Below are 23064 nucleotides of genomic sequence, written 5' to 3'. Positions count from 1 at the left end.
GCGTGAGATGTGCTATGGTCTCGCGCTATCCCTTTGACGTAAGGGTACGTCACTTTGCGGGAAGTACCCCACTCCCATGACGTACCCTTACGTCATGGGGCGGGAAGGGGTTAAAAGTATTATATAGAGAATTCTTAACAGAATCCAAAATTCACGAATGAGAAAAAAATAGAATGCAAGCATCCATCCATATAGCGCTACGGAATAAATTGACGCTATACAAATAAAGATTATTATTTGTCAGTCTGTAGACGTTTAAAGGGACTGTCTGACATTTTGAAAAATTAATTTGGATGAAAAATTTTTAGAAAATAAAAAAGCAAGTATTACTCACCTGATATATCCTCTGCAGCACCAGCACCGATGGCCACCGCTGGTCTTTATTTTCCAGTGATGCTGTGCAGTATGACCATGTGACAGCTGCAGCCAATCACTAGCCTCCGCAGTGACATGCCATACAATTTAGCATCACCACTGAGGCCAGTGATTGGCTACAGTAGTCACATGTAGGTATCATTGCAGCACGAAAATAATGACTGATGGGGCAGCCAAACCATTGGCGGTGGAGAGGGGATTTAACAGTCCAGTACAGCTTATGTACAGTTGTACACACACAAACCATGTGCATTATACATATACACACTACTCTGCTGCACACACTATACATACAGAGCTCTGCAGAACTGACATATCCAAGGGATTTTTCGAGATATATATAAAAAAATATATATATACTGCCCATGTTATGAAACAATAAGCAAGCCTAAACTTATCCGTCCGGTTCCCCACAGTTGCAGCGCTGCCTTTCCATATTCCCCCATCGGGAGCTCTGTTTACAGGCTGCAGTCAAGACTGTTGTTGAGGCATCACAGGCTGACTCTGCAGCTAGTAAACAGACCCAGCAAATGGAGCTGGGACAAGCCAGTATAGGCTATTTATTGTTTTCAGACATGAGCAGTATATTTAAAAAAAAAAAAGTATATAACTTGGAAACCACTTTAACCACTTAAAATGAGTTAAAGTGGGCAAAAATATGGTGCAGGATTAAAGTCTCTGCTCCTGTAATCAAGCAGGAGCAGATGGGGTCCTCAGCTCTTAGTCACAGCCCTCTACTTTCCCGGATATATAGCACTCCGCTATGTACTAATACGTGAAAGTGTTATTTCTACTACGTGATCCAGTGATCACATGACCACCGGGTGCCTGCTGTTACAGCAGAGCTTCATGGTCTCAGCAGACCCTAATCAGCTCTGCCAGTCACTACAGGGGATGTTTTCCCCTGTAACTGGGGCTCTCATGGATGCTGTTCCTATGGATGCTGCAGCTACAGTGGGAAAGTGTCAAATAAAAAAAAAGACCATGTGAATATCCCCCAGAGGTCTTATATGATATCACTGGGGTCACAGATGGTAAAAAAAAATGTTACAAAAATAAATAAATATTATATATATATATATATATATATATATATATATATATATATATATATATTATATATGCAAAAAAAGAAAATTACCCAAAGCCAACGCAAATGAAAACCGTCGTCGTATGTGCCCTATAATCCAAAACCATACATATTGTATGTATTGTACATCAAGATGTCCGAAACAAAACAAGGAGCCCATCCACATACTGTATTTTAGCATAAATAAACTAAATAATATACTAATTAGCTTTTTAACCCCCCCACCCCACCCCAAAAAAAAAAACAAAAAAAAACTGTGAAGCAACATAATAAAAAATAGTCCTATATGTCATGGAAAAATAATTTTGGCACTTAAAGTTAAGAAAATAGGGCAGTAAACCCACTACATGGGTAAAATCCCTAAAATTTGCCTGGTCCTCTAGGTGCCAAACAGTCTGGTCCCTAAGGGGTTAAGCTGTCAGACAAAACCTTGAACCCCCGTGATTCTCTAATCTACCTATTTAAGTAGGCAGCTTGATGGGCGATTACTTTTAATAAAACACTGCTATTCTCGGGCCCAGGTTGCTGTAGCAATAAGATGCCCATACCAATGTGGCAAAGAAGTGAAATTGTTGTGTTTGTTACTAAAATGGCAAAAAGGGTGCCAAGTGCAAGTATCAGGTTCCCAAAATTAAAATGGAATATTTTCTCCTTTCTATGAAAAGAAAAATCCTAAAATTAAAATAATAGCAACAAAAATAACCAAAGCTCCTTCAATGTGAATGTCGATATACGTTCGTTTGAATGCAGCCCCAGATAGAAAGAAATAACTAACCAAGGTGACACTAGCTCACGTATATATACTGGGGAGTCTAGCGAGATAATGAATAAAAAAAATAATCACTGGAGTGGCCCTTTAATTTATATGATGCCGAAAACCGAGCAAAGTGAATCAAATGTGTCAAAATGGTGTACGTAACTGATCTGGATCACCTGTTCTTCTGACCAAGTCTAATGCAGGAAAAAGCTTTGTGTGGTTTCTTTATCCTTAGGGTTTTAATAATTTGTTTAACATTGTACTGAACTAAAGTCCCACTGGGGAACTTGAACATGCAATTGCTTTTATAATACACTGGAATACTTCTGTATTGCAGCACTATGCCGTCAGTGTAGCACTGAGAATAGCAGACCTGCTAGTTAGGTCCTTGAATGCCATAACAACCCATCATCAAATCACAATCATATGGGGGGGGGGGGGTCTGGTACACCACTTAGATGTTGCAGTCAGCCCTGATGTAGCAACTGAGAAGTTAAGTACCCAGGATCTGAGTTATCTCCTACCCTGGCCATTGCAGCAGAAGCTCAGCTGTATGTTACAGACAGCACAGGCTCAGCTTCTCAAAATGTACAGCATATGTCTTTGAGCCTGTTCTTCTCCAAGGAGGTTAATTATAGACTATGCATGTCAACAAGAGGTTAAAAATAAACTTTGCAGAGCTTCGCTTTTATTTTTTAATTAAACTATTGTGGAAGGTGTAAGAAGTGTCTGAAATTTACAACAGATCTGGCAAATATCATGTATTCTATTTTTAATGTAATTTGCAATAGAATTGTGTTTACATTTTGCTTTTGCAGATGACCCATTTAAGTCAGGATATATTAGAAGCGCATAACCAGCATGCAGTCAGTTCACTAGAAAACGGCTATATACCCGAGAAAGGAAAGTCAGACTGGTTGTACCAACATCCCTGTTAGCTGTACATTACTAAGGGCAAGCTCCCATACTAGATTATTTACCAATCTGTCTTGCTGGAGTTCTTCCCTTAGAATTCGGTCTTCTGGAACGACATCACACAATAGGTAGTAGTTTTCTTGCTGGTCTACAGAGGAGAAAATAGAATACTTGTATAACAGCCAAACTAATGGACCTCCACATTTTTAGAGCTTGTGATGTGCCAGAGCCATGGGGGCAATGTGCTATGTGCCCAATTGGTCTTTAATTTACAGATCTCCAAATTTCTAAGGATCTCTGAAGTAACGAACAGGGCGATCACATCGTAAGGATCATAGTGTGCAGGAGCACCAATAAATACGGTAAAACCAACATTGTTTGGCACAGAGTGTTAACCCTTTCCAATCCACTGTCTGACCTCTGAAGACATTAGGATTTAAGGCTGTACAGCTCCGATGTTGGTAGACATCCGTCGGGGTTCTCTCACTGTATATTGCCAGCCTCTCTGCGGTCGGAGCCTATTCAACATGTCACCTCATGCAGTACTGGCTTTAGCCAGCAGATAGCGCCATTGTATAATGGCAGAAAAAGAGTAAGCCCCCTAGGAAAACCAGAAAAATTGGATTGGAAAGGGTTAAGGCAGCAGTATACAGTCCTAAACTCTTGCTCACGACCTGAAGGCTGCAGGTTCAATCCCCATATTGTTCAGTTAATCGGCTCAAGGTCAACTCAGCCTTCCATCCTTCCGAGGTCGGTAAAATGAGTACCCAGCTTGCTGGGGGTAATACATAAATTACCTGAAAGTGCAGCCGAATAAGTTGGCGCTATACAAATCACAAGGTTTATTAGTTCAGAGGACTGCAAGTCAGGAGTTTACGGTTACAAATCTGCTAATATCCCAAAGATTAATCAATGGTAAATGTAAACACATAAAACTTTGCACTTTATTCCTCCAGCCTTATGTTCCCCACTTACCTGTAAACATTCGGAAACCTCTTCAGTAACACAATGATATAAGACAGAGGAGAAGTAGAAAAGCTTGAAATAATGTGCCTACTGATTACCTTTCAAAACACAAACTCAACTCAAGGCCAGGGTTGTTCACAGAAAACTTAAAGTGGCCTTCCGGTTTTGAGACAAAATTCTGTCCTGGGACTGGAAGGGGTGAGAGGTACAGTACTATGTAAAAGCTTTAGGCAGGCGTGAAAAAAATGAATACAAAAGCACACAGAACTAGAGATGAGCGAGCATACTCGAGCGAGTAGTGCCTTATGCGAGTACCTGACCCTCGCTCGTCTCAAAAGATTTGGGCGGGGGAGATCCCTCTCTCTCACTCCCCCCCCCCCCCCCGCCTCCCCTTGCTCACTCCTGCAACTCCCCACTCTCCCCCGTCGGCACTCGAATCTTTTGAGGCGAGCGGGCAGGTACTCGCATTAGGCAATACTCGCTCGAGTACTTTGCCTTAGTGAGTACGCTCGCTCATCTCTACACAGGACCTCTTAGTTCAGGGGCTGGGCTTATCGTTAGAGCAAACATTGATGCCCTCCAATAGTAACATAATCCAATTCTATTTTGACTAATTACTGGTCAACAGGCGTGAAAGTCAGATTCTGTACTTTCTAGCGCACTTTCAGATTGACCATTGATGATGGCGAGACGAAGTCATAACCTTGATGACATGTTGGTGAAAAAGTCACTATGTGCCTAGGCTTAGGAATGTATTTACTTCTAACAACCCCCCATCCCTCAACGTAGAGAATGTTTTCCATGTGGCGACTGCATTTCCTGGAAATATGTGCTACAATCAAGTTCCTTCGAATTAGCTGATGGTAGCAGAAAATCTGAGATCTTGCAATACACTTTATGTAGAACGGTGGATGTAATTTATTATGCTACATGTCCGTGTCCAAAAATTTATATGAGACTCACGTCTCAGGAGCTTAGGCCCCTATTCACAAATACATGTGCGGGATAGCCTGGCAGCACAACAATGTGAGGACCCCATACTATTGAAAACCATTACTAAATCTTCCAAATCTTTCATGACTGTTATCCCAAACATTTTTTGATTCGTGGTATTGTGGAGAGAGGGGGAGATGTCTGAAAATTATTAGCTCTGAAGGAATGCAGGTGGTTTCTTACACTTACGTCTATGTTCCTGGTGGGACTGAATGATAAGATTAGCGTTGCCTCTTTCTTACAGGTCTTCCCCGCTCTCCATGGTTTTTCTACGGTTTCTGTTTACAGTTTGTGGTTCTTATACTCATCTTGCTTTGTGCACATCTGCTTGTTTTTCTGTGCCTTCTACCTGGGAAGTGGACCTGGGACATTTTTGGTTATTGTGTCTTCATCCTGCGTCACGCTGCCTCATGGCTTATAGGGACTTTGTATATTGTATTGTCTTAGTGTCTTCCTTCAATTGTTTTTTTTGTCATTTCTTTTTTCCCCCTCACTTTTGCATATTTTGTGCATCTTCTGGCGACTTCACATGGATGCATTTGTGCGCACAATACGCAGAGAATAGAACCCATTGATTTCAAAGGGTTCATTCCAATTTTCATGGTTAAGAATATTACAGAATTCCCGTGTTCCTGCTCATCGGTTCAGAGATGTTGAAGCCAATTATAATGTTCTACAATGAAGCTATAACTTGCATCTGCTATGAGCCATTTCGCAAAAAATAACGTGGCTTGCTCTATTATAGTGTGCATTTGTACACCTAAGGTCCCAAAGAGGTCTATGGGGGGTGCACAAATGTGCACTTAAAACCCGCATATCTGTGTATTGTTGTTGTTAGCCATATAGTTGTTCACCACTCTCGGCGACCCTAATGGGTTTTTGGTTTTGATATATCTTTCAGTTGTGTGATATCGATGCCAGTATCAGCTTTGACAGGATCAGATATCGTGTCCTTTGGCAGCCGGGTCTTCTTCTGCCGCTGATCTGTCCAAGCTTTACAGATTTTTCCAGCGACTCTGCTCGTATTACATGGCCAAAATACGTGAGCCTGAGTCTGGTCATCTTCAGTGATATATTGGGTCTTGTACGATTCAGGACTTCTCTGTTTGTTACTCTCACCGTCCAGGGTATATGCAGAAGCTTTCACCAGCCCCACAGCGCAAACGCATCAATTTGCATATTATGCTGCGCAAATGCACAGCTATAGAACACATCTGGAACTAAACACGCGTCAGAGTGTGTCTCGGATCCATTGGCGGGCATCTTTCCTTGCACATATTCTGTTACGGTTTGGAGTATTAATATGCAGTAATCTTTTGGGGTTTTTTGTTTTTTTACTGATAAACATATTTCCTGTTGGACTTGTTATATTAATATATGCAAGCTTTTCGAAACAATTGTCTCTGTAGCTTGTTTTGTATTTTATGCGTACCCTTCATACATTGCTGAGGCCGGTTGTACACTTTAACTTTACAGCTATTGGATCCATCATTTTTATTGTAGACTCCTTTTGTATTATTGTCATGTGGGTTTTATTTATTTTTTTAATAAAGCATTTGTTGTTCTATGGCACTTTACTCCTCTTGTATCTGTGCTAATAGGTGTAGGAAAAAATGCTGCAAATTTAGAATGCTTTCAAAAATAAAAGTGTTAGTAGGTTTTTGGTCAATAACCAAAATGCTAAGTGAGTGATCAATATTCAGTGTGACCACTCTTTGCCTTCATTTGCACATAGTTTTTGAAGGAAATCTGCAGAGCGAATTTTTCTCCAACATCTTGGGAGAACAAACCACAGATCTTCTGTGGATGTAGGCTTGCTCAAATCCTTGATGATGTTGAGATCAGGGCTCTATTGAGGCCATATCATCACTGCTTCTTTACGCTGAGAATAGTTGTTATTGACATTGTTTTTATATTTGGGGGGGGGGGGTTTGTTGTCCTGTTGCAGAATGAATGTGGAGTCAGACGCCTTCTATTTTTGAGAAAAATTCTTACTCTGTAGCATTTTTTTTCACACCTACCTAAAATTCTTACACAGTATTGTATATTACCTGCAGTTGAGCTTCTCTGCCAACCTTCCGATCCGCTGGGTTAGGGCCCTATTTTTGGCTCTCCAAGATGGCTGCAGAAATTTTCTATCTACCTAATACACATTGTGCACCTCTCCTTGATTGGCCAGTGCTGAGCACATAAGCAGCTCTGACCAATTAGCCAGCAGGTATAATATTTTAGTAGCCCAACACTACCAATGCAGCAGGACCCAGAGCCAGCAGAGTAGAACAAATACAGATAATTTTCTGCTGAAACTCGAGGGTCACTTTAATATGGGCACCCCTCACACTGAGAGTGCCAACAAGGTCGGAGTTTCAGTTTTCCAACATATAGTTCTATTAATGCGGACACAAGTGGGTGCATAAATACATTGATAAATCTACCACATACAGCTCTAAATCCCCTGCTATAAACTAAAGCTCTGCCTGCCTGCGGGCACTACAGCCCTTTTCATCATGGCCCTATAGCAATTCCATGGTCTTCCTCTAGGCAGGTACATCAAGCTCAAAACTGCAGAGCTGAAGTCTTAAGGCCCATTTACACAAGCAGATAATCGCTCAAAGATTGCTCAAACGAGAGTTTGAGCGATTATTTTGCATAAAAAATAATTGGTATTCAAGTAGCTACTCAGCTACTTAAATACCAATTATGTATGCAAATGAAGCCTTCACTGAATTCAGCTAATAGCCAGAGGCTATTCTCTGCGCTCAGATCCTTTGTTCTCCACGGGGAAACAATGCTATCGTGGAGAACGACTGATAAAAGTAAGAGATGATTTTTAGGTTAGCTTGATTTTAACGATCACCTAAAAGTGCCCAAAACACGCACCGATTATCGCTAAAACGATCGCTGATTAGCGAATTTTTAGCGATAATCGTCCAGTGTAAATGGGCCTTAACTAGGGATGAGCGAGTATACTCGCTAAGGCACTACTCGCTCGAGTAATGTGCCTTAGTCGAGTATCTCCCCGCTTGTCCCGAAAGATTCGGGTGCCGCCGCGGGGCGGGGAGCTGCGGGGGAGAGCAGGGAGGAACGGAGGGGAGATCTCTCTCTCCCTCTCTCCCGCCCGCTCTGCCCCGCTCCAACTCACCTGTCAGCTGCGGCGGCCCCCGAAAATTTAGGGACGAGCGGGGAGATACTCGGCTAAGGCACATTACTTGAGCGAGTAGTGCCTTAGCGAGTATACTCGCTCATCCCTAGCCATAACCATTAACTCATTTAGGCTCTGTACATACTGTACTGTGTTCCAAGCCTTATATTTAGTGCATACACTGGAAAGAGCTCCCAAGGTATACATCAATTATATCCATGTGGCTTCATAAACCCAATGCAGCCCAGAAAAGTTGTATTTTGGACTCCATTGGGGTTGTATATTCAATACATCTTTTTTTAACTTTATAGGGAGTGCAGAAGACTGAGCAGTGTAAGATTTTAATACATTGGCATACGTTGGCAGTCTTTCAGCGCAAGCATACGTCATGGCAACCTTCGACAAAAGGCTCAAACGCAGTACACACAGAGCCTTGTCTAGTTTAACCCTTTCATGACCAAGGCTCACTGATTCTTCCATGTCCAGGTCAGTTCTGGTATTCTCACTTTCAAATATCATAACTTTATTTTTTGGGTGAGATATCTATAGGAGGGCTTGTTTTTTGTGTAGCGAGTTCTGTCTTTCAGTGGCACCATTCAACGTATCATATAATGTTTTGGAAGACTCTTAAAAATTTCAAAGTAGGGCGAAGTAGGAAAAAAAAACAATGGCATCATTTTGGGGTGAGGTGGGAGGGTATTTTTACAGCCTTCACAATGCAGTAAAATTTACATATTGCCTTTATTCTGAGGGCCAGTTTGAATACAGCAATGCCAAATGTATATAGTTCTTTCTTATATAGTAATACTTAAAAAAAAAATAACATACTTTTTTTAAAATTGTTTTTTGTCACCATCTTTTGACCTCCATAACTTTTTTACTTTTTCGTCGAGGGCTTGTTTTTTTTGTGGGACGACCTGTTTGTATTGGTACCATTTTAGGGAACATATTACTTGATACGTAAAACACCAGTTAATTAAAATAAATAGCAATGCCAGTTTTTACAGTTTTTATTAATTTTTCGGATGTGACGACTGGGAAAAGTTTTTATATTTTTTAATAATTCTTTAATAATTTATTTTACTTACTTTTACTTTTTTAGTCCCTACAGAGGACTTGAATTTGTGATTGTTTGATTACTTAGACAGTATAATGCAATACTATGGTATTACTTTATACTGTATTTTAACAGGCTGCCCATATAATAGACAAACGATCATGGCAGTCCTGGGTGCATTCAGAAGACCCCATGACACCTGGACAACAACTCTGCAATCTTATTGCGGGGGGCCATTCAGGAGAAATTTAAATTCTGATCAGGACTTTTAAATGCCACTGTCAAAGCTGACAGCGGCATTTAAACGGTAATCTTATGATCAGAATGATCTCTGATCAAGGCTGTTACAGGCAAATGACGGCGGCTTCTACCAGTCGTTTGTGGAGCAGGTTCGGCTTCTGAGCATACTCCAGACGGCTACTTAGGTCCTAACTGCACCGAGTATGTGCAATTAGATATAGTTTTAAATGTGTCACGAAGGGGTAAAGTATTATTCCAGCAGAGGCCTAAAAACTATATGTAAACCCCAATTCCACGGGGTAAACCTTCATTATACACAACTCTGATCAGAATATGAAACTATGTGAATGGTAATATAAACTATAAAGTCTAGCTTTGTCTGAAAGACAACTCTTGACTGGTCCCTTTATCATACCCTATATTGCAGCTCTGCCTATTCTGATTGGCTGCTGTGTAGAAGCACCAGCCCAACGCAAGTTCACACTGATAGAAATATTAGCTTTCCATTCCCCACCAGCAAGGACTTAGTGATAATGAACTGCAAATACGTAAAGCACTAGTGGGAAAGAGGATTTTTAAACGCTTGTCATGCATATACTTAGCTAAAGAGAGGGGAAACTGGAGTTTGAGAATGTCCACTTTAAAAGGAGTTGCATATCTAAACAGCGCTCTTCACCACAATTGTACCAACCTTCTGGTGCTTGAGAATTGATTCTTATTACTGAACAAAAATCGGTGATTGCTTGCTCTGGAAATCTCTTCTTCCAATATATAATATATCTAGAAAATAGGCAAATGGAAGTTTAAGCACTTTTGAAGCAAACGCATAACAAGCGTCCTAATTTCAGCCAAATTACACTAGATAGAGGCAGATACACTCGGCGCTCAGACAGAAAAGTAAATTGGCATTTTAAATAGCAGCTTGTAATATTCCACAAATAAAATCTGCATAAAATATTGATAGACTTTGTAAATACCGAGCTCTTCACAAGTGGAGATGGATTTATGTCTGTTTCTAAGTGCAACCAAGAGAATTCTAAAAATCAGCCTCGTCCACAGAATCCACCCAAACTCTGTTTGTTCTTCAGAAGACACACACACAAGGGAATACAGCACATATTTCCATTTCCTGCTTTGCCAGGGCCACCACAATAGCTTGTTCAGAGGCATAACTTCAAGCTTCTGGGCCCCAATGCAAAACCTGTAACAGGGCATCCAACTATAATGCTTTATGTATAGTACTGGGCTCCCTATATGGAGAGGAGAGGCCTTATGGCCCCCCCCCCCCCCTAAGGATCCTGGGCCCGGGTGCAACCGCATCCCCTAGTTATGCCCCTGCGTTGTCATGTCAGGCAAAGCTTTACAATATGGTAGACTGCCCCTAAAAGAAAAATTGCAGATTCTACACAGTTTACTAGGCTACAGGACATGGGCTTATTCTATTCTCTTCAGCTAATTGAATGGCTGAAATTAGTATGTTTAAGTGGCTGAGTGCAGGTAAGGGATTTTCCATGAAAATACTATTGATGACCTATCCTCAGGATAGGTCATCAATAGTTGATTGGCCAAGGTTCCGTGCGGCAGACCCCAGCCAATCAGTTGATTACCTGCGCTGTCAGCAGATGCCCATACACTGGGGTCGGGGTGTAAGCCGCTGCTCCGACTCATGTAATGGCTGGCGCTTGTAATTGAAGGTGCAGCTACCATTGATTTCGATGAGCGCTGCAGTTACAAGTGCTGGCCACTACACAGGGGTAGGAGCAGCAGCTTCTTCTCTCACCCCAGTTTATACTAATGCTGGCAGCGGGGTTCCTAATCAGCTGATTGGCCGAGGTCCCGAGCAGTGGGCCCTGCCCGATCACTACTGATGACCTAGGTCATTAATAGTATTTTTGTGGAAAACCCCTTTAAACACTTCTTGTGCAACTATTTTCAGTAGTGGGAAGCATACAGCACAATTTATATTAATGGGGTTGTCTCCTCATAGAGAACTGTTAATTTGTAAGCCACCATGGCAATTACCTGATCGCTAGAAGTATTACTCCTAAATATTAATCCTAAATCAGATGTTTGCGGGGGGGGGGGGGGGGGGGGGCAAGATCCAACCTCTATGTATTTTCCCTGTAGCTGCCACTGAAAATGTAGTAGTGATTCAGATATGTGTCTGTCCATGTAATACATGGATAGGCCGAGTCTGCTAGAGCGAGAGCCACCGCTTTTCAGCAACTGTCTGCTCTGGCTAATAGAGGGGGATCATATAGACAGGGGTAGTGCTGAAGGCACAGCCCCTTCAATCTGCCAATATAAACCCATTATGCTCAGTTTCTTACCTATAGCACACACCTCTATTTAGGCCTGAGCCTTCTATTACAATCAGGGAAAGTAGGAAACTTAGCTATATATCTTATTAAAAAGGCTTTGTGGCAGATGGGTGAAAGACATGCATAAGTGTTAGGATAACAGATGAGGAGCATACTCGCTAAAGCAAACTACTCGAGCGAGTAGTGCCTTATTCAAGTACCTGCCCGCTCGTCTCTAAAGGTTCAGCTGCCGGTGGGGGGCGGGGAGCGGCAGGGAAGAGCGGGGAGGAACGGAGGGGAGATCTCTCTCTCTCTCTCCCCCCCCCCCCCCCCCCCCCCCGCTCCTCCCTGCTCACTCCCGCAACTCACCTGTCACCCGTGCCGGTAGCCGAATCTTTAGAGACAAGCGGGCAGGTACTCGAATAAGGCACTACTCGCTCGAGTAGTTTGCCTTAGCGAGTATGCTCGCTCATCTCTAGTTAGGACCCATCCGTGGCATGGTCACCTGGACATTGTGAGTGGGCCCACATTTCTTGATCAAAATATGTACCAAGAACCTTACATTTTATGTGGTTAGTATATACAAGAGTGTGTTTTTGTTGCATCTGAGTTTGTGGAGCAATAGCTGCCTGCACTTGTGTCGTGCACTCCTTTCACCCATGTCAGCAGAAGTATAATTCCTCTGTATTGGAAGGCTTCTCAAAAAATAAAATTATAGCAGGTTGTCCCATCTTTCAAACCCTCTGCAATCAGTGGAGAAACTAATCAGTAAATACACCGCAGCCACCATAGGAGAAATGTAGCATTGCACTGTTCCAACTAAAAATGATATGGGCTGTACATGAGAATAGATCTTTGCAGTTTCTCTTTGCTCTGGGTAATAAATGTGGTTCACGAATAGCAGACCTCCTTTATTAACTCAAAATTCCCTAATGAGAGATTTCATCTTTTTAAAATCTAGACATGCTTCTTTAATGTGTACAGACTGCTTAAAATTTGGGTGTACCATTGACAACAATGATATATATTAGAGCTTAGTCCACACTGCAACTGTGTTGTGCAAGCCACGTCACTCGAAGCTTTACTTCCCCATTCCAGTCTTCAGAATAGAGCTTGTTACTAGTTTTAGCAGAATCCTCCTCCCTTCTAACAGTAACATTTTTGGGCCATACCCTCTTACATCCCAGCAACCCTTCCACGCTTCCCTGATAGTCACAGCAGTCCCCCACTATCCCAGCTGTTACAACAGCAGCTCTTGCCCTGGCAGTAGTCACAAAAGCCACCCTCCTCCCCAATAATTACAGTAGCCTTTAGACTACTCTCAATGGTGCCTGGCACACAGTGCATGAAGATCTCAGCAAGCATTACAAGCCAAGTAAGTGTATGGGGGATTGTCAACACACAGCAAGTATACGCCCGTGTGAGAGAGCCCTAACAGTAGACTGCATCCCTGGCTTGAGTGTAGCTTCCTGCCAGCAGAGGGCACATCAGAGGAGAGTACTGGAGGTAAGTACACAGGGTTGTCATTGTATGACAAATACAGATAAGCGAGAATACTCGCTAAGGACAATTGCTCGATCGAGCATTGTCCTTAGCGAGTATCTCCCCGCTCGGGAGCAAAGGTTCGGGTGCCATTGCAGGTGACAGGTGAGTTGCGGCTGTCAGCAGGGGTGAGCGGGGGGGAGAGAAGGATAGAGAGCTCTCCCCTCCACTCCTTCCCCGGCGCTCTCCGCCGGCAGCCGAATCTTTGCTCCCGAACGGGCATGTACTTGCTAAGGGCAATGCTCGATCGAGCAATTGCCATTAGTGAGTATGTTCGCTCATCTCTAATGACAAAAACTAAGTGCCTACTCTACCCAACATAACCGGCCTGTGATAACTTCTACAGGTGGACAGGTGAATGCTAAATCAGCTCCATGCATTATTTCTTGACGAGTGAATCTAGAATTGAAAGACAGGAAAACCTGTTTTCCAAGGGATATTTTCTGCATGCTATGGTAGCTGGATTTTGTCCAGCCCTGCCTTACAATACAAACAAAGGTGGACATGCACTTTAAGGATATACAGAATCTCACAAACATATTTTAGGATCTCACAGCATATTTTGCAACGGGCAGCATTTCCTGCAGAAACAATCATTTACAATGACCTTACCTCCTGAAATCTGCTATCAGTTTGACATCAGCGATGACAAGCTTATGCTCGATAATCATGTGTTTGAGAAGTCCATCCTTCTCATCCACTTTGTAACACTCTTCACAAAAGATACAGGGAAGGGAAACATTTTCCACTTGGCTAGAGTCCGCACCAAGACTTTCGGGCAATAAGAGAGATTCCAAGATGCAGTCCTTGAAATCTGAAACAAAGGTCCAAACAGTGTGCACGTCAAATTCAAGAAATGCATCTATCTGTAATTGATCAGTATCTACTGCGTTATAATAAGAAAAACTGCATAGTAATAACAATTACAGCTGAGCGGACTGACATCCACTAACAACAATTATGAGCAGAGAGAATCTGGTAAATGTATTATAATAAAGAGCTTTCCTCCTACACCGCCATCAACTGCGACCAAAGATCCGGGCTTGTAAATGAGTTTAAAGCAAGTACTCTATAGAGATACTCGAGGGTCTGGGGGTCTGTCCTCATCATACAGCTATACATTAGCAGGGCTGTGGAGTCAGAGTCCCATTTTGGTAGAGATGTACCGAGTCCGGCTTATAAAAAACATGTAGTGTATTGAATATTTACAGGTTAGTAAAGGTTTGTATTCTGAAATTGTATTCCATTAAATATATCTTATTCTCTATCTAAACCGCTTGATTATTTTATTATAATGGTGATGTTAGTATTTTACACAGTAAATTTATGACTCAAAAAACGAGTCATATACAAAGGAGTTGGAGTCTGGGAAAATTGAGGAGTCGAAATTGAAGGTTTGACATACCGACCCCATAGCCTTGATTATTACTGCCATATTATGGATTCAGTCTTATAGCATGAGTTAAGCCCAGGCTCAGGCAGCCGTAACACGCTGCATAATGACAATCGCCATGCACTAACTTGGCATGTATGGATGCGTTATTTGCACAAAAATAGAACATGCTGCATTTTTTAATGCGCACGTATTTCATGCAATTGGTGTGAGCAGCAGCATGGGAGCCTATGGGAGACTGGTACAGCGTATTATGTGCACAGAAGCCACAGGCGTAGTATTCTGTGACCAAATGCTCATGTGAGCCCAGCCTAGATGGACAATGGCAGATCATTACTTGCATTTTTTTAAGTTAGGAGAAAAATGAGATGCTAAATGGATTGAACACATCTGACAGTTTGGTGTCTAATTGAAAAAAAAAAGCACCAAACACAAAGAAGAAAAAGCAACAATATTTCAAACAACTTGTGCTTATATGATAATTATCATATGAGCTAACAAAATTGTTCTTTACCTAAAATAATGTGTTTGTGCTGTCTCCCTGGTTTGCTATCCAATATTTGCTAGCTTTTGATTGAAACTGGGGACTCTAGGATAGCAGAGCAGGGGGCAAGTCATCCTGCTTATTGAACTGCCTGCAGGGAGGAGGGGAGAACACACACAGAGAGCTGCAAGTAGAGATAATAGTGCGTTCTGCTTGTACACATGTATACAGCTAAATCTCTCTGCCTGAGGACGTGATGTCTGTATATGTTTAAGTGTCAGAGAGAAAGCAAGATCTCTGCAGCTCTCTGAGAACAGTCTGTAGAACGCAGCACATTTAGCACAGCAGCAGCTACTCCCACTAGTACTGATAGGATGTAGAAACAGATGTACAGCCCGCACAGGGGAAAATGGAGAAAAGTGCAGGATACAAGTCATATAATAGCCAGAAAGAGTGTTAATCCTCATGTACACACACAGAGCAGCTTATCTCAAAACTCAGGTACCTTTCAAGTGGAGAGGGAGTATATACACAGGAATTATTCTAGCACAGCACTTCAGCATTATATTAGCAGCTGATTAACCTCTTCTTGCTGCAGCCAGATATGGCCTACCTGACACAGCCCTGCTTTTCAAATCAGGCATGTTGTAATAAGTCTGAAATGCTTTTACTTATCTAAGCAGTGGCGGACTGGGGTGCCTAGGGCCCTCCAGTAAAGTTCACTCTGAAGGTCCACTGTACAGTTAAAGGGGTTCTGTCACTAAAAAAAGACAAAAATGCTCTACTTATCTATTCCTTCCCCATCAGTCTACTTACAATATCTTCACCTCCCTTATCTTCTCCTGTCGGGGTTTCACTTTACCTCCAGCTGCCTGATTCTTCTCCTTCCTGTGAGGTTAGTACTAGAGATGAGCAAACGTGCTCGGCCCCGCCCCTTTTTCGCCCGAATACCGCGATTTTCGAGTACTTCCGTACTCGGGCGAAAAAATTCGGGGGGCGCCGTGGCGGCGCGGGGGGTTGCAGCGGGGAGTGGGGGGAGAGGGAGAGAGAGAGGGCTCCCCCCTGTTCCCCGCTGCTACCCCCCGCACCGCCGCGCCTCTCCCCGCCCCCCCGGCGCCCCCCGAATCTTTACGCGCGAGTACTGAAGTACTCGAAAATGGCGGTACTCGGGTGCGTAAGTACTCATTACGAGTACGTTCGCTCATCTCTAGTTAGTACATTAGGTTGGCAGTCTGCCAATGTGCATTATGTCACAGCTCACAGGCCAGCTGTGGACTGCCTATCTGCTTCAGAGATGCTGTCTCTGAAATAGATTACAATTCCTTCCTAGGCAGTGAAGCTACAGCACAGGGATGTGACCTTCACTGACCCAGCAGGAAGGAGTTTGTGATGAGCAGCCTTCATAACAAGCTGGGCCCAGCCTGCAGTGAGCTGATCTGGGGCAGTGGAGAAGCTCAACCAGGAGAAAATGTGATAAGGAGACTGACAGGGAAGGAATAGGTAAGTTTAGATAATTTTTTTTTTTTAATAACAAAACCCCTTTAAGCAAGGGAGGGCCTAGGATGGAAGAATAGTGGACAGCCTCTTGATGCACCTAGACATCAGTTCAACCAGCGTATACGACTGTATAAATGGATAAACTAGCCACTATATTATATGGAAATATAGTCATGCTATCAGTATATACTGCAGTGAGTGTACTGTGCCATGTGCTGCTCATGTGGGGTTGAGAGGCTGGTGACCCACTCCTGAATCAGGGCCCTCTGGGAGATCACCTGAGGGCCATTCCGAGCCTGTATCCAAATGACTGTTTTTTGTGACATATCGTACTTCATTTTACTAGTGAATTTTGATCGACAAATTTTGCATTTATTTATCTATCTATATTTAAAAAAATGAAATTTAGAGAAAAATCTGAAACATTAGAGTTTTTAAAAATCAGAAATTTTCTTTTTGTAAGAATCAAAATAGTTAATAAAAATAACATCTATTGTTATGCCTTCTTTATACCAGTATGATTTGTAAACGTTCTTTTGTTTTTTTAACTTAATTGCTCCGGATTCCGCAGCAATAACCCTTCATTAGCATGCTATGGTAAAACGATCTTTTATTTTTTTCAGGGCGCTAAAAGGTTTTGCATTCATTTTGACATTTTCTATAAAATTTCAGCAGCAGATTTTTTTCGGGGACCAATTCAGCTTTTCAGTGGCTTTGATGGGCCTGTATATTAGGAACCCTCGTAAATCACCCCAATTTAAAAACTAAACCCCTCAAAGTATTTAAAATCGCCCTTAGATAGTTTGTTAAACCTTTAGGTGTTTCACAACAAACAATGCAAAGAGGAAGTGAAATTTAAAACATTTCATTTTTCTTGCGGATTTTCGATTTACAACTACTTCACAGAGTTGTCAGAGAAACAAAACTGAATATTCATTACCCTGATTCAGCAGGTTTTAGAAATATCCCACAAGTGGTCCTAGTATGCAGACACGAACCTCTAGAACGCTATGCCACATTTGTAGTGCCCCAGTGCAGTGCAGCCCCACCACCACTAAAATACATACCAATTTAAAAACTACACTCCGCAAGGAATGAATAAAGGAGTTTAGTGAGTATTTTAACCACACAGGTGCTTGGGGGAATTTGAAAACGAAAAAATACAATGTTTTCAGTATTATGTGGCCTCAAATGGTTTATCTTCATGAGGCAATAGACAAAAAACACCAAACAGGTTGTTAACCAATATCTCCTGAGTACAGAAAGATCCCATAAGTGGACTTATCTGCTGTTGGCACCGGGCAAGGCTCAGAAGGGATAGAATGCAAATTTGCTGGAATACTTCTCAGATGCCCTCGAATACTTTGCAGTGCCCTCGAAGTAGCCAGTACAGTGCCCTCCCCCCCCCCAAAAAAAAAAAATTGCCCACGGATTCCGCTGGAAAGCAGGAGTTTGAAAAAAAAAAATATGTATATTGCGATTCTGCACTGGCCAGCACTTCTGCACGCGTCCACAGTTTAGAAAAAAGAAGACCCGGACAGGTAAGCAGAGTCCTTGGCCACGGGAGGGTCGGATTCCACTGAGGGCCCCTGCATGCAGAATCCAAGCCGCGCGTAGACATGAGGCCTAAGTAGTAGTAGTTTTGGGTTTACTGGTATGTTTTCTTATTATGGCATTCACCATGGGGTGTAAATGACATGGTAACTTCATTTTGTGGCCTAGCATGATACGGTGATACATTTATCTAGTTCATTTTACTACTTTCTTCAGGGAAGCATGCCAAATCTCCTGACCTAGTCCCCTGCCCCTCCCTATGGGTCCCCACACCTTCCACCCTGCCTATCATATACAACCTCTACCCCTGCACCCCCTTACCACCCCACCGTTTGCTTTCTAATAACTGATTTCCACATGAAATCCCCTGCTGCCTGTGTTCCCCATGCCTCGCTCCCCCCCCACCTTGTACCTCCTGTACCGCCCTCACCCCAATTGTTTCAATCTGATTGTACCTCACATTGTAATTGTTGTATTGTTTGCATTTATCCCATGCTTGAAAGTGCTGCAGGATAAGTTGGCGCTATGCAAAACAAGATTATTATTACTTTTGCACAATAAAAGTATGTTTCATTGCCATATTCAGAGAGCCATAATGTCACACGAGCACTAAGCTCAGCACGGACGCAGAGTGATGATAACCACGACTGTAGTTGATCGCCTATTGCACTAACGAACAGTGCGCACCACAACCCAAGTATGTAACCCAGAAGAAAGGCCCGTGTGATACCAGAGTACAACACTCTGCACGGCAACAGGGAACGTACATACGGTAGAAAATAGCCACGCCCCACACTATGCGGGACGGTAGTACCACTCCAGGGGGAGGAAAGGAAGCCTGGCCCTAACCTAGCAGGGAGGGTGATGGGTCCCTACCTAAAGCGGGGACATCGCCTCGATAAAAGGCGGCCCATTGGTCTTCTTTCTGGGCCCTGATTGTCCCTATAGGAACCCCTGGAGAGATGAACTGATACGCAAAGCAAAAACAGAAATGAAAAGCAACAAAATAAACTGGAAAGGAACCCACAGCTACTTATCAAGTAGAAAAGCACCCAGCAGAGCTCCAAACTCCAAGCTCTCCACTATAGAACGGAATAGGCAGCACTGCTCACCAGGAGGGGTGAGAGTATATAGCCAATCTGCACCTGAAACAATGGCAGAGTGAATAGCAAACCACACAACTTCACTCTACTCACAGCCATGGCTAATGCATCAATGCATCTTTCTGTCTATGGAGCTTGTTTCTTGCAGGATGAGCTGCCGTTTTTGCTGTCACTATTTTGGGGGTACAGACATTTTATTGCAGTTTTTAGGAGCAGATGTGTACAAACATGGAACTCTCACACGTCATTCACTGTGTGCTATAAACAATATCTCAAGCCCAGTCTGTGGGTCAGTACAATTACAGCAATACCAAATTATTATTTTTTTTGTATATTTTACTATTTTTGCACAATTAAAACATTCTTAGTAGAATTTTTTTTATTTTTGTATTGCCACGTTCAGAAAGTTTTCTGCTGTGAAGCTGTGTGAGGGCAAGTCTTTTACAGGATGAGTTGATGTCTTCATCGGTACCATTTTGGGGTGCATATGACTCTTTGATCTCTTACTTTGTTTTAATGAGAAGCAGAAGGATCTATATCAGCAATTCTGACATTGTTTATTTTACTGCATTTACTAAGTCGCACAAACGACCTGTCAATTTTATTCTGTGGGTCTATACACTAATGGCGATACCACATTTATATAGTTCTTGTATGTTGTACAAGCCTTGCACAAAAGCACACTTTTTTAAAAATAAAAATTGTGTTGCTTTATTCTGAGTCATAACTTTTCTAACTGAGCTTTGTGAGGGTTTGTTTTTTGCAGGACAACTTCATGTTTTTATTGGTATCACTTTGGAGTACAGACAACTTTTTGATTGCTTTTAACAAGCAGAAATGTACAAAAATAAAACGCTGCACTGACTTTTTTTCTTGTATGCTATCCATTGTGCAGTGTAAATGACATGTCAAATTTATGCTGTGGGACTGTATGATTACGGTAATACCAAATTTATATAGATATTTTACAATTTTTTAACTTTTGCAAAGTGAAAGCATAGAATACCTCATAGTATGGATTGCTATGAATGCGGCAATCCCAATTCTGTAGGGACATTTTTTGGCTTGCATTTTCCCGTAAATAAATTGCAATTTTTCTTTTATTTTATGTGAAAAACTTTTTACATTTTTTTATTGCATTTATTCACCGTAGTGCAGTGTATTATGCCTGTCATTTCACATCATGACACTCAAGCCTAATGGATTTTATCTCTTACCGCTATTATCTGGCTTCCGGCATAGCCAACACTAGTAGCCTATGATTGCAAGGTAGGGAGCGTCTTTTTCTACCAAAACAAGGACTGAATGCAAAAAGAAAAGGACAGGTTTACGTTTTTTCCCCTTTACATTTCCACCCTTTCCAATCCACTGTCTGACGTCTGAAGACATTATGATTTAAGGCTGTACAGCTCCAATGTTGGAAGATGTCTGTCAGGGTTCCCTTACTGTATATTGCCAGCCTCTCTGCTGTCGGAGCCTATCCAATGTGTCACCTCATGCAGTACTGGCTTTAGCCAGCAGATAGCGCCATTGTATAACGGCAGAAAAAAAAAAAGAGTAAGCTCCCCTAGGAAAACCAGGATACAAATTGGATTAGAAACAGTTAACTTCACTATCCACTTTGGTTTAAAAAAAGATATGCTAACATAGAATAGTCCAATGGAAGCCAAAAGGACGCTCTTTTGGCCTTCATTGCGGGAATAGAGCCCTATGGATATAGCACAACATAGGTTTCAAATATGATGTGAACAGAACCTTACTTCATAGTAGACCTGGAGTATCCCATATCGCAGAAAATCAAGTTCCCAAGTAAAGATCTCAGCCACATGTTGTCCTTTCTGTAGTTTCTAAGGATGTCCTATGTATATGTGCAGCATATACAGTATCAAGGCAGTGACTTGCACAACACTTACCTCTGTCGCACTATAGTAAAATGCAGTTTATTAGGATTCTGCTATCCCCGGCACTACAGGAAATACAGTCCTTCCACAGTGACATGCAAGGGCAAGTACAGAAAAGAGTGTGACAAAGTTCTTGTAAATACCCTGTACAGAGCTGGACTTTGTTTATGGTGGACATAACCGCTGTGATTTATACGCTATGTTGTAACATTATAATATCTCTTGTAGAGATGAGCGAACGTGCTCGGCCCCGCCCCTTTTTCGGCCGAATACCGCGATTTTCGAGTACTTCCGTACTCGGGCGAAAAAATTCGGGGGGGGCGCCGTGGCGGCGCGGGGGGTTGCAGCGGGGAGTGGGGGGGAGAGGGAGAGAGAGAGGGCTCCCCCCTGTTCCCCGCTGCTACCCCCTGCACCGCCGCGCCTCTCCCCGCCCCCCGGCGCCCCCCGAATCTTTACGCGCGAGTACTGAAGTACTCGAAAATGGCGGTACTCGGGTGCGTAAGTACTCATTACGAGTACGTTCACTCATCTCTAATCTCTTGTATACATAAGAAAACTGGCTAAACGAACATAAAATTACAATTGCTTGAATATATGGCAAGTTCCACATAGGATATTTTTTTCACAATTTTGCAGTTTTAGGCCTCATGCCCACGGCCAGGTCAGATTCCAACTGAGGAAATCATGCAGCGGAATCAGACCCGATGCCCCGGCAGTGACCCACAGAGACCCATACTCACCTGTCTGGATCTGCCGCAAGAGTCTCGGCCAGCGAGCTGGCGCACATTCACAATGCAAGGCATGACGCGCTGTCGATGATGTGGACTTGTGGCGACTCTCCGCGGAACAGATAGCTTCCATTGACTGCAATGGAGGCTGCCCATGTGATTTTCCGCACAAAATAGAGCATTTCTGCTGATGGGCGTGGAAGAAACTTTTAACATGACATGCTACGGGCAGACATAGCTGCGGAATTAGCGGCGGGCGTCCGGCCGTGGGAATTGGGCCTTACACTTTTGTTCAATGCATTTAGTTGTAATTACAATGCAAAATCTACATGTGAATTTCATTTATAACCACGCTAAATATCAAAAAATATATTTCTAAGTATTTATAGATATAAAGAGTATTTATCTTTGTGTTCTGCAAATAGATTTTATTTCCTCAATAAGGACTGAGGTGTATACATTTATATATACGGCTCGCATGGTAACAAGTAATATAAAGCAACTTTTCTAGCTATGTTTAAATGTGATCTAGTGCGTGGGAGCGCTGGTTAATGTGGTTTTGTTAGTATTAAAGAAGTGTTGCCATGGCGAGCCAGCAATTCGTAACACAAAGCGTACAGAAATACGTATATCTAGAATTACTTCTTAGTCTTTATTTTTGTAAATCACCCACAATAAGTACTACCCAGGTGAATAAAACGCACAATATAATGGAGAACGTGAAAAATCAGTAACTGTAATGAGCGGCTTAACTGGAAATGACAAGGTAACGTGGTGAACTGACCACATCATTATGAGAATAGCTTCACACAAAATGGAAAAGATCTAGCTAGATTTCCAAAAAAAACCACCCCAAAATCCACAATGAAATCCACACATGGATGTTTGGCGCTGTTAGCGAATGGGTTGTGCCTCCAGACTGATCAGCTGTAGCACCAGTGTACGCAGCTGTAATTCGCTTGCCCGTGCAGCACCATTCTCCGTACCCTCTGGACTACTGCAGAAAACCTCTCATGCTTGGCAGTTT

The 23064-nt window shown here is 42.5% G+C and overlaps 1 protein-coding gene across 2 annotated transcripts in view; it reads right to left on the bottom strand.

The window, feature by feature from the left end:
• The window catches only part of ZNF277 (zinc finger protein 277), a 68962-nt gene that overhangs the window by 34806 nt on the left and 11092 nt on the right, over positions 1-23064 (bottom strand). For both annotated transcript variants that reach the window (XM_066591775.1, XM_066591776.1), the window contains exons 2-4: positions 13990-14191; positions 10227-10315; positions 3203-3285 (exon numbers count right to left, since the gene is read on the bottom strand). In XM_066591775.1, coding sequence (XP_066447872.1) covers positions 3203-3285; positions 10227-10315; positions 13990-14191 — 374 coding nt within the window. The remainder of the gene's footprint in view (positions 1-3202; positions 3286-10226; positions 10316-13989; positions 14192-23064) is intronic.

The sequence above is a fragment of the Eleutherodactylus coqui genome, chromosome 2 (assembly GCF_035609145.1).
Source record: "Eleutherodactylus coqui strain aEleCoq1 chromosome 2, aEleCoq1.hap1, whole genome shotgun sequence".
NCBI lineage: Eukaryota > Metazoa > Chordata > Amphibia > Anura > Eleutherodactylidae > Eleutherodactylus > Eleutherodactylus coqui.
Note: the sequence above shows the minus strand (reverse complement) of the source record. Positions and strands in the feature narration are given on the sequence as shown.